General features: G+C 40.3%; 1 protein-coding gene across 1 annotated transcript in view; it reads left to right on the forward strand.

The window, feature by feature from the left end:
- cntn3b (contactin 3b) overlaps positions 1–11,513 on the forward strand; it is a 64,405-nt gene extending 52,892 nt beyond the window's left edge. Inside the window, exons 16-23 of the mRNA XM_044024155.1 lie at positions 467–616; positions 1,841–1,911; positions 2,339–2,573; positions 3,117–3,226; positions 5,007–5,193; positions 6,368–6,480; positions 6,598–6,763; positions 7,292–11,513. Coding sequence (XP_043880090.1) covers positions 467–616; positions 1,841–1,911; positions 2,339–2,573; positions 3,117–3,226; positions 5,007–5,193; positions 6,368–6,480; positions 6,598–6,763; positions 7,292–7,386 — 1,127 coding nt within the window. The 3' untranslated portion in view covers positions 7,387–11,513. The remainder of the gene's footprint in view (positions 1–466; positions 617–1,840; positions 1,912–2,338; positions 2,574–3,116; positions 3,227–5,006; positions 5,194–6,367; positions 6,481–6,597; positions 6,764–7,291) is intronic.
- The last annotated feature ends 1,156 nt before the right edge of the window (positions 11,514–12,669 follow it).

Consider the following 12,669-nt stretch of genomic DNA (forward strand, 5'->3'; position numbering starts at 1 on the left):
ACCCATCCATTTTGCGTGTCATCTTGTGGATGTAGTGTGTCATGACTCCTGTTGAGGCAGAAGGGCAGGGGGAAAGAGTAAGGCGTGACAGCTGATTCACACGCGCATGGAAAAATCACTTTGAACGGAGCACTGTCAGGTCTGGCCAAACTCCATTGTAGAGCCGTTGCCACACTTGGCTTGCATTGCACGCACCACAAACTGAGAAATGTTAAAATTAGAACATCAAAGTGGTGGCACAAGCAGCAGCTTATGAAATAAGAGGTTCGATTTTAACTCCTACCCCTTGTAATTCAGTTCCAACAGGCAAGTGGTTGTGATAAAAATGGGAAATTGAATTTTTATTGTGCCTTTATATCCATGCATGCGTTCTTGCCCTGTGCTTGTATTCACTTATTTATGATTCAAATTTGAGACAAGTTGCATGGTAGCCTGATTACCTAAGGCTCTCATTTACACACTGCAGTGCCAGAGGTGATCAATGGCAACACGCTGACAGCCACAGTGGTGGGTCTGAACGCCTGGGTAGAGTATGAGTTCAGAGTGGTGGCTCGCAATGCTGTAGGCCTGGGAGAGCCCAGTCCACCCTCAGCCAAGACCAGGACCGAGGACGCAAGTATGTAAAACTAATCAACACGCCACATGCAACATACATGCAAAATAAGCTACTAGCTACGCTAAAGGTAAATTGCTGTAGGATACTGACTGAGTCCATCCAACTGTTAGTATATTGAGATTTAGAAAAAATAATGTAGTGGTAAAACAGGCTTTTTTTTTTGGATGTTTAGAACTGAGACCACATCTTTTTTACTTGGGAGATTCACACATTCAGTATAATGTGGGGGAATAGCTAGGGATGTTTAATAAAGCATGTGCACACAGTTGTTGCAAATGCTACAGTCACTTCTCATTTTAAACTGAAATTACAGAAAATCTCACAACAAAATTCAACTCCAAACCACACAGTGAAATCACAGTACCTGGAATATGTGGAATATCCAGTAAAAAGGTTAAGATGTGTAGTAAATCCTGGTTTAGTCATTTTTTTCTGTGTGCAGACACAGTTTATATAACTTCCACACATCAGTGTGGCTTTGTCCCTTTCTCCTGCCATCATTTGTGCAGAATAGAGAGGGATGAGAGAGGAGAAACAGTGTGAACCTTTATCAGAATCTAAAATATTCATATACTGAAAATATCTGCAACATTGTACAGTTTTTTTTTTTTTATCTTTACTCACATATAGAGCTGCATAAATACATAATACATGTCACATATTTTGTGGATAATATTTCCAGGGAAGTGGGAGAATTATCTTTCTTTTTTGTTGGATTTGAAAGCTCTGGGAAAAATGGGAAAATTGAAGTTCCCAGGCTTCAGCAATACTAAGCATCCACACAAGGGTGTCAGACATAAATGCCGCTTCAACCGTTTGCTATATGACATTAAATGTGATGCTTGACTTGCTAAAGGATCCTATAAGGACATGCACAACTGCTCCTCCACCTCCACTATCAGCTCTGCCATCACACTGCAGTGCACAAACACAGAGCTGAGTGGGAGCAGGTGAGGAGAGGGTTGACTCGAATGCCATTTGCAAAAATTACAAATCCATTGCTCTAGGTTTACGCACAGTGACATTTAGGCGAAATAATTTATTCACTCGACTCTGTGGCATGTTTGTGTTTGCACACAGGGAGGGAGGGATTTGTGCAGTGTAAAATAGGAGTTAGTATCTGCAGCAGGCAGGCTTGTCATAAGGCTACAAGTACAGTTGAGGCTTGTCACTGAGCTTTGTAAATGGTGTTCTAATTGCCACCCTCTGGGCTTTACCTCTCAGTTCCTGATACAGCTCCTACTGATGTTGGAGGAGGAGGCGGCACAAAGTCTGAATTAGTGATAACATGGGAGGTAAGTCATCTGTCACATTTTACTGTTCTCTCCATCACTTGGTAATGGTTTTGCTTAATTGTGCAGAATTGAATGGAGCAATTTTATGATCCACATTAGTGAGTGTGTGTGAGCGAGAGAGAGAGCGCAAGAGAGCGAAAGAGACAGAGAGAACTCTTCTCCGGCTCAGCCTCAAAGTGCCATTTCTCCCTCCAAATGCAGGGACAGAGAGCACTTCCTTTTCAAGAGTTCTGCACTTTAGTTACAATTATATAGCCAGACAAGAGCAGAAGATAAGGTAAAAGGTGATTGCAGAGTGTTCTGGCACAGAAAGAGGCTGTGACTAATCACAGAAGCCCCTTGTGGAGGTGCAGCGCCGAAACGCACCCGTCTGTGTCTTTGTCTGTATGCGTTTTAATATCACTACAGTTTTGTGTTTCGCTCCCAGCCTGTTTCCGAGGAATTGCAGAATGGAGAGGGCTTTGGCTACATCATCGCCTTCAGGCCTGCGGGCACGGTCACATGGACCCGCGCGGTCATCTCCACAATCGGTGCGGCGCGCTACGTGTTCCGCAACGACACTATCCCGCCCTTCGCACCTTTCGATGTGAAAGTGGGGGCATACAACAACCGAGGGGAGGGGCCCTTCAGCTCGATTGCCATGGTGTATTCAGCAGAGGAAGGTATGGAACAGTTCAAACTATTATACCGCATAGAAAAAGTTATTGCCAAGACTCACCTTGCAAACTGGACAGGACTATTTCCACTTTTTACTTTATACATTGTCTGTGGTTCAGACTTCACAGCCCAGCAGCAGAGAGCAATGCTAACAAAAGAGAAGCCATAATCTTTCCTTATGACCTTGAATAGTCATGATGAAATGAGTTTTGTGCCTCCAGTGCTGGTATTTCCCTCCCCTCTCAAGCTCGGAATGTCAACTTGATATTAGTTATCATGCCGGTAGATTACAGGAAGTCCTAGCAGACACTTACCACACCGAGCTGTCAGGGAGGGAGGTATCCTGTTAATTGAATTTGCGGGGCAGATAGTCTTCCCTTATGTCAGTCACAGATCCCATGAAAAGAGAGGGAGGGAAATAGCTTTTTTTCCGTGAAACTACAGCTACTACTACCACCTTTTCTGTGCCTTTTCCTTTTGTTGCTATTAGTGTGTGTGATGGGGTTGGATGAGTGTATGGTGTTCTCACCAGTGCTCTATTTCTACAGTCCCCAGTGAAGCTCCTAAGAAGGTTAGGGCAAGAAGTGTGTCTGCAGCACAAATTGAAGTGATCTGGGCAGCTCTGCCTGCCATCCCTGAAAGAGTACTTGGATATGAGGTATGTTATGCCTCACTAAAAATCATTCTCTTCCTTCTTGTCTCTTCATTTTTTTATTTAAATTATAATTGAGCTGACTTGTTTATCAGCTCATGATCATCCTCGTCATTGATCCTTACATTTTTTTTCTCCCGCTTTTTCTTTGATACTGTAGTGCACAACCTTTAAATACAAACAACAACAGTCTAATGAGTTCTCACAATGCATATTGAGCCTCGCAGGTCCTCATGACTCTCTCTGTGTTTCTCAGTATAGCTGTGTTTAGTTCTCACCCTGCAACATTCCCACACTACATACAGAAAGTTTCTGATTTCATGTCAAAACAGAAGGAGGCAACAGCAACATTTTGCTAGTGATGCAGACAAGTTGGAATATGACTGAAAACAAAAAGTGGCCACGGAAAGTTTGAGAAGTTTGTCTGAATTCTATTGCTGAAAGAAAAAACAAACACAAATGCTGCTTCATTCAGATGTGATGGCACACAATCAGTTTTCAGCAAACAATAATGTTCCATGGTTTCTGTTCATGTAGACCAGAGGCAGAACAATAAGATTGTCAAGAACCAAAATCACCAAAAGGCACATGCAGCTTCCACCATGTCTTCTTGTGTTTCTCTGCAGAGATTCTGCTTTTAGCACAATACTATAATATCACAAACTGACCTTAATACTCTGGTGCACTAACAGCAAGCCCACAAGAGGAAAAAAAAAATCCTTCATCCTTTCAAGAATGCAAAGAGGGCTTTGCTGGGGTTTTTTCTCCCCCTGCGGTGCTCTTTCAATATCTGTCACCTCTGGCCCCTTGGCACAAAATTCTCCCGTTGCCATAGCGCTGGCCATGTTGTCCTTTTAGAACAGAGCTCATTTCTCCAAAAGTGATTCTGGAGTGGATTGAAGCTGCTGAATCTCAATCGGCCACCAGCAGTATTGGTCCGGAGCTGTGGACTGCATGCGTGCGATGCTCAGGCTTTAATTAGACATGGTTAGGACTGCAAATTCAATCCATTTCCAGTTTAATGTAATCACTTATTACTGGTTAAAAGATTGCATTGCATTACTGTAAACTGAACTCCGGTCCTTATCATACACAGCTCTTATTGATGAATTTAAAATACAATTATTTGTGTGAGATGGAATAGCGGGAGTATCCTGGGGGGGTTAGTCTTCACATTCCAATTTAATTATTGGAATTAAAGTGACTTAATGCTTGTGTCACTTAATACCAGACACATAAATATTGAAGATGACCGAAAGCAAGCGACAAATTAGTCTGATTGCTTCATCAAATATCACTTCACCTGCACCCATAATTGGAGGCTAATAGCCTGAAGGCAAGCAAACTCAGAGTGCGGATTCCTGCCTTACTGTAGATTTGTATTTGTACCAATAAAGCATTTTGAAATATTTGTATACTATTTTTTTTCACATTTGCCTCGAACAAAATTAAGAGCTGAGGTAGTTTTATTGAACAAATGGGCAATAGTCATAAATATTTCTTACTGGGTCACTTATCCTGTGACCTACTAATGTCTTGTTTCTATAACCACCGTGGCTGAGAGGATGTGCATCAGTAATGGAGACTCCACTTGTGATAAAAATGCATTATTCATCGTTGCTCCCTCCTTCTCCTTCTGTAATACAAACAGTATTTCAGATTTCATGATGGAATATGAATTTCAATAACACATTGAAATGCACCACTCCAAAAAAATGTTGCTGTTTGTGTCCATGTGAGGTACATTTTGCTTCTTTTTTTTTTTTCCTCTCTGTCTGCCCAACAGGTTGTGTACTGGGAAGACGACACGAAGCCTGACACTATTGGTAAAGTGCGCATATCTGGAAACTACACAGTGGTGAACATCACGGGGCTGATAGCGAACACAGCGTACTATCTCTCTGTGGCTGCATTCAATACAGCTGGCCCCGGGCCGCAGTCGGCACCCATCAACACCACCACAAAGAAACCACGTGAGTCAGGCACTAAAATCAATTCTGAATGGTCCTTGTTCATGAACCATGTCAACCCCAGTGAAATGACGTAATACTGTCCTCAACACGCATAGAAATCTCTTCTGCCTTGGTGGCTGTAAAATTTAATCTGACAAGAGTGTTTTGCTTTCACCTTGGAAGAAAGGAGGACGAGAGAAAACTGTGGTTTTAAAAGAATGCAGCTGCATAGACAATTCATGTATTTAAAACAAACTAGCGATGTAGGGACAACCACAGGATGCTCATATTTCATGCCACCAAAATAATTCAGGGTTCAGCTTTCCTTTTCATTTCCTGTGTGGCTCGAAACTCAGCTCAACGCACGGCAACTGGATAAAATCACATGCAAATAGAACAAAAAATGGACAAAAGGAAAATGTCTTCAAATTTTGCAAACATATGGAGTAGGAAAAATAAGATTAAAATTAAATCAAATGATTCCAGGGAACTTTGTGATGACACAGGCAGTAGTATTTACTAAGTGCAAACAAAATCTACACTAGTAGGATATGTTACTGTATGATATGACATATTGCACCTACAAGATGAAATACAGGACCTTTCAGCAGAGGACATTAACAGCTCTTTGAAAGACTTAAAGAATGAATAGGGTGAATTTATAAGCTAGTGCATCTACATAGAAAAGCATCAATAATGTAAATAAAAGCTGGACGAGTGCAAACTATCTTTTCATTAATTTAAAGAGTGTAGCAGGGTGTTAATGCTTATTGTCATTATCATAATAGGAAATCAGTATTTTAATTTTTTTTTACCTAAACTTACTTTTCAGCAATTTTCTTTAGTTCCATTCTACTTTAACACTATGTGCTCTTGTTTAGAAAGTGATCAATGACAACTGCCAACAATGGTTTATTGCAAATGTAGTTTGAGATAATTTAAATGAGACTTAATTAACATTTTATCACCAGATTTATTTTGTAGATTGGTCATGACATTACACAAGTTTGGTTGGAATGAAGCAGCAAACGTCTTACTTAACAGCGCATGTTTACTTGATGCCGCTAATGTGCAATATGACTCGGTCACAATAGTGGAGCTGTGAACATGTGCTTTCTTAAAACAGCCTGAGGAAACAGCTACAATATTCATATCCTGTACCACAGTGCATCTTCACCTCTGGTTCTTTTTCCAGCCCCTGATCGGCCTCCCCTCAACATACAATGGACCATGATTGGCTCCACACTCACGCTGCACTGGGATCCTGTAGTAGCCATGGAGACAGAGTCAAAGGTCACTGGATATTTGGTAGGTCCCAGCTCAGCTGCAAATGTCTTATTTATCTTCACAATCAAGGATGACATGTGTTTTTTTTGTTTTTTTTTGCATTCGCTTATTATTCTGCATCACCCTCTCTGGCCTCAGGTGCTGCTGAAGAGACATCGCTATAATGACATCCAAACGATCTTGACCAACAAAACCACTGTGGAGCTCAGCCTCTCTGCCAATGACAACTATCTCATTCAGATCAAGGCCTCGAGTGAGGGTGGCGAAGGAGTGGGCAGCGAACCCATCCACATCCACAAATTAAGTGAGTCCACTGTTCCCGTTACGTCTTCAAATCACTTCCCTTTTTTAAAGCAGTGAGTGTGGATTCAATAATACACAGAGAATATTTAATTTGGTTTCATTGCATCCCTTTCCCACCACATGTAATAGACTTATTTCAAGTTTTTTAGAAATGCATGCGTGGTGTCATCCATCTCTGCCATTGGGTTATTATTCCTTGTTGACTGGCTGCACAGCGCTACAGCATATAAAGCAGCGCTGTGCTCCCTCCGTGCTGCTGCTGTGCAAAATTGTGAGGCGGCTCAGTTTGTCACTTGCCTCTTTGATGGGATACGAAGTTAATCTTCTCACAATACTTAAATAGCTTCTCCTGTTGAAGACGAGTAATAACGTACCGTAGAAATAAAAAAAAAAAAAATCACAGTTGCCTTTTGATTTATGATGACGTATGAAATTTAGAGGCTATTACAGCAGAGGGCAGGTTTTTCTTGGTTTGATTGGAGGGGTTATCTGGTTCTTCATGAGCTGCTTTGCTGTACTTTGGTTTCAGGTATGGGAGCGCGAGGCTCAGGAGCGAGCCCCCTTGGCCCGTCATTCCTCTCTGCAGTCCTCATCAGTGCACAGCTCTGCTCCGTCTTCTGGTGATGTCTAATCAGAGCACAACCCCCCTTCTCTCCTTCCGTTTCTTCAGTCAGCCTGTCCTATATTAACCCTCCACTGGACTGGCACAAGGCCCGGGCTTCAGTGGCAGGACAAGGGAAAAACGTGGAAAGGACTCGACTGCACCAAACTCTTAAAGGGACCACACCACTTCTTTCATCAGATTGTGATGTGATGATTTGCGCGCATGGTATCTTTTTGTATTTGCTCCTGTGTCATAAATGCGGTCATTTTCAAGGTTTCATTTTTGGAAGTTATGATGTTTATCTTCTTAGTATCTCTGCAGATACTAATGCCTTAAAATCCATTTTAAACATACAGTCCGTACCAAAGTAGGTAACAGAGGCTGCTTTCTTTATGGTTCCTTTAACAATTTATACAGTGTTTTGTAGATAAACGTTTCAGCAGAATGGTGAAGTATTGGTTGTGTCCATATTTTATTTACCTCAAATTCCATTTTCAAGGCCAAGTGTGTAAGAATTAGTGACATCTAATGCCGAGTGCAATAGATGCCCACACCACCACCCCCGGCTTGGCCTGAATGAGCTCCTTGCCCCAAAAATAAGACAGTGAGGCTGTGTTGTTTTGCTATAAAATTGGAGGACACACTCTAAACGTCCTCCTGGGCAGACAAGCACAACACCGAAAACATCAGACATTTGGCGTGTGGAAGTATTTCCAGTTCTGCACCACAGATGAAAAAGGAACAAACAAATCTATGGACTCCCTTTTCAAAGGAATGGCGTGTCATGTAATATTTATTCGAGCATGATTTTTTGGAAAACGTTGACAACCCTACATTGAAGTGAGGTTTTTGTCTAAAATACATTTAAAAAGGCTTACTCTAAAGGTTATAAAAACAAACATGTTGATATGATTATATTCATACACAGACATACTTATGCGTAGTATATTCAATTTCTGCCAATCAACCATCCTAAATGTTAAACACTGGACTTAAAAGTAAACCAATCCTGAATAAAATTGCCCTCATCATTTACAATCACACATTCAGTTTTTGCAGCTTTTGCCAAAAGAAAGACTCCATTGCAGACTTTTACCAAGGTTTTTCAAATACATGAAAAATGCAGAGGAAATTGATCAACTGTGCCTCCCACTGACTTATCTCAGAGCTCCAGTTTAAAATGAAGTCCGTATGAGACACACATACTCCAAAGCTTTAGGTTAACGCACAGTACTCTTCTTCTTTTTCCTGTTTCCCTCATGCTCCTCAAAATAAATGCCCATCACACGCTGCATTTTCTGTCTGGTGGAAAAAGCCAGGATTGTAGAGAACAGTGAGACGTTGTTGTTATTATGTCAAGCAGATCCCATGCGGAGTGTTCCTTCTCTACATTTAGATGACCTGTGTTCCAGATACGTTCATCATATCACCGAACGTGCACCATATACACCCAAGATGACCAGCTGACACAGTGCCCAATGGACAACAGGATATTAGTGCCTTCACGAGAGCTCTTGTTTTCTTATATACTGTATAAGAAAAGATCTGAAAGTCTGAAAGATTCATGTGGCAAAGGAGACAGTTTTGCTTTTGTCTGTTTCCACAGACATTAGTTACAAGGGACAGGAAACTCAAGATGCCCATTGTTGGAAAGGGAATGCTTATTACATTTTCATACAGCACTGGAGCACCTAAGACAAAATGGGTTGGGAGCTTTAGTAAAACCGCAGTGGATTGAGATATATGGTGGACATTGTGGGCTCAGAATTTATGGTCTTTGATATAACAAATGTATGGCTCCATTCTTGGCACAACTTATGGGCTATTAAGAATAATTGATGCCAACACCGAGGTGGTGAATAGAGCTCTGACTGGAGATGGAGTGAAAGGCACAGCTGTCATTTTACACCCACCCCCGTCATCATCATCATCATCATCTATTGGACACATACCAGACTGAACAGTAACAACAGAACATTGCAGCTCTGCTAAGGGAGCGACTTTATTTATTTTTTATTTTTTTTACACGTGGATGAGTCTGTCAAAAGCCACCCAAGTGAAAGGCGAGCTGTGATTACCGAGGTCCTGACTATGTTCACGTGAATGGGGAAGGATATAGAACTGCTACACATTACCGTGCCTTTGCTGAACATGGGGCTGTGTACGGTCATTAGCTTGGAGGCTGTTGTAATTGTTGGTATTTTGCACTCTTTAACCCCCCCCCCCCCCCATAACCCAACCCCAAAGTCAAATGAAAGCACAAGGAACTGATTCAAGGTGACTGGATGTCCACGCTTTGCCGTCTGGACAGGTGTGCGGACCTCAGAGGCTTCGTTAAAAAAAAGTCCAAACAGCCGACGTAATCAGGCTGTCCTATCTGCTCGTTGACTGGTTTCATAAAGCTCTGTGCTCTTTGATTAGACTGCTGCAGACCAGTCAATGGGATATCGATTTTCCTGCCCCATTATAACTGCTGTCACAATTCCACTGCTTGATTGACTGATGGCTACGTTCCTATTGCACTTGTTCTGTTGTGTAACATTCACTGATGTTTCAGATGCCCTCCACGACCAGAAGACTTCAAAGACATTCTTTTTTTTGTGTCTTGTTTTTCTTTTCAAATCTCATATGTATTGCTTAATTTTTTTCAGATATTTGAGTGTTTTGTCGTGTAGTGGTGGATTGGTACTTTGAATTGGAGCGGTGACCTAATACTGATTGGCAGGTTTTGATTCTTTTGGAATTACACATTGAACAAGACTCATGTTGGGGCGTTGAGCTCCCATCAGAACTGTATTTTCTTTTTTTCCTAACTACAAAATAGCCCAGTCACACCACGATTCAATACAATGAAATCTCATGATTGAATCATTACATTGTCAAGTTAGTGCTCTATTAAACCCGTTTGGCTGCTGTTATTAGCTCCTTATTTCAAGTGAAATTACTTTTTGAGAAGTCCTGAGATCGATTTTGATGGTAGAAATATAGCTTGAATATGCTTTTGAATAAACCAAATAAAAGTGAATTCAAAAGTCCAGTAAGTAAGAATTAGTGGCATCTCAAAGTGAGACTGCAGATTGTAATGAATGGAGCACAACTCTCCCTCTGCCATGTGTGTCAGGGAACTACAGTGGCGTTTGCGCCCAGAAAGGATGTAGTTTTTCTAAATATGTGTGGCTTCTTGTTCAAAATGTGGAACACACTGCTGTAGAAACACAGTGGCACAAGACGGTGGCCTGGCTATAGCAAGATCCTTGCCTAAAGTACACATTAAAAGCTTAATCTAGGAAACCGGACAAGTTTCATTTTAAAGTGATTTCACACTTATACAAAGATCACATTTCTGCCAATGAACGCTCCAAATTGTTACACACTGGACATGTGTAAGATTGGTGAGAGCGTATGTATAACAGGAATTCATATTTTGAGGGCTTTTTGTGATAGACTAGTTCACAAACTAGCTTTGTTTCACAAAAAGGATGACAGAGTGGATTCATTTTCACCACACTGGTGTGACTGGGCTTAAAAGTAGCTTGTGTGTTGATCCAAATTGTGTTAATATTTCCATTGTTATCCAAATAAGGTAACCTCTGTGCCAAATGGTGAGCTCATAGGTTATTCATTTACAGTGCTTACATGTGTGCTTTCTCTGAGCCTTCTTATTTTGTATAGTTGTTGTTGTCGTCCTTTCCTCTTACATACATAAGAAGCATAAAAGTACAGTTTCTGGCCTTGTGCTTTATTAAATACTACAAGTACAATCTAAAAGAAAGTGAGAAAAGCAGATTGGAGCCACCGTCTGAAGTAGTGCAACATAACACTAATATCCGCACTGTAGGTTCAGTTAGATCAGTTTCAATGGTGGTTATTTCTAGAATGAGTGTACCTGGTGCAGTGTAAATAGCTTGCATATATTTTTTAAACATGGCCATTGAAGACAACCCGATTGCTTTTATAGTGTGTTCTGACCTTAATACTGGTGTATTAATCAATGATCTCTGTGAGATACTGACACATAGAACGGCATTTTCATATTGAAAAGTAACTGTTTTGTCTTGTATACTAAAAATGTGCATGTTAATAATTGTTTGTGAATTTGTGTTGGATTTTTTTTTTCTAAAACTATAACTTAATAAAAATGTTTATTCCTGCCAGTGGCCCGCTTGTCAGTTGATTTATTACTTTGATTTATTAAGTCTTCAATTGCAAATTCCAACTCATGCAAGTTTTGATTACAGCTAAGGCCCTATGTGTTACTGTTTTCATTCCTTTTAATTATATCATGCCTTTATTCAAAATAAAGCTTATAGTTTACCACAGAATGAGTCCAGGTAATTGCTGCTGTAACCAGGAAGGGTGATTAGTTTCTGGATCTTAAAGCAAATAACCTGCATTGTCTTATATATGTACTGTACTTATTTACTTATAAATGTTTATTACATTACATCAATAGTATGTCAGAGTCTGGTAAATGTGTCATGGCTCAAATGTAAACTAGCCACATTAATGACATCAGAGGAAAATAAAGGGAAATGTGTTGGGTTAGGGTAATGCATTTTTTTTTTTTTTTAAAGTGAGACTATAAGACAGTTTCATTAAAATACTCAGGACATTGTGACATTAGAAGATTAATGGCAACACTGATTTACCATCAAAACAGTCAAGCAAAGTCCATACGAGCTAAATGATTGGGTTCAGTGAACTGAGACATGAATCAGGCATCAAGACTGTGACCAAATATAGTAAATGTGACCTAAAAGGCAAAAAAAATGTATATTTATATACATTTTCTTATCATCAATCAAATACCTTATGGTGTTTTTGATTCTGGGAAGGAACAACGGTAGCTCAGTGGTAGTGAGTCGTCTTAATTCCTGGATTTGCTAGTCTACATGCCTATGTGTCCTTGGACAAGACACTTAACCCCACATTTGTGCCGGCAGCGTGTGAATGGATATGAAAGATGAGTGATAGAAAAATGTGCTACACATAGATACGCTGTATGAATGTGAGTGAATGACAAAACTGTAGTGTAAAGAATCTTTGAGTGGTCCTCATGACTAAAAAAGTGCTATATAAATACTAGAATACTAACATCTAAAACCAATAATATGGCCATTGCATTACAATAATGTACTTAATTCCAATGAAAAAATGTGGGGACATATGTATTCAAATAATACACAAAATACAAATGCTGGAATTAATACAGGTACTACTGCTGGAACTAATATTATGTCATGTGTTAATGAATCAAATTTAACATAAATGTTGACATCAATGCATGATTCAACTACTCCATG

Source organism: Solea senegalensis, linkage group LG4 (assembly GCF_019176455.1).
Source record: "Solea senegalensis isolate Sse05_10M linkage group LG4, IFAPA_SoseM_1, whole genome shotgun sequence".
Lineage (NCBI taxonomy): Eukaryota > Metazoa > Chordata > Actinopteri > Pleuronectiformes > Soleidae > Solea > Solea senegalensis.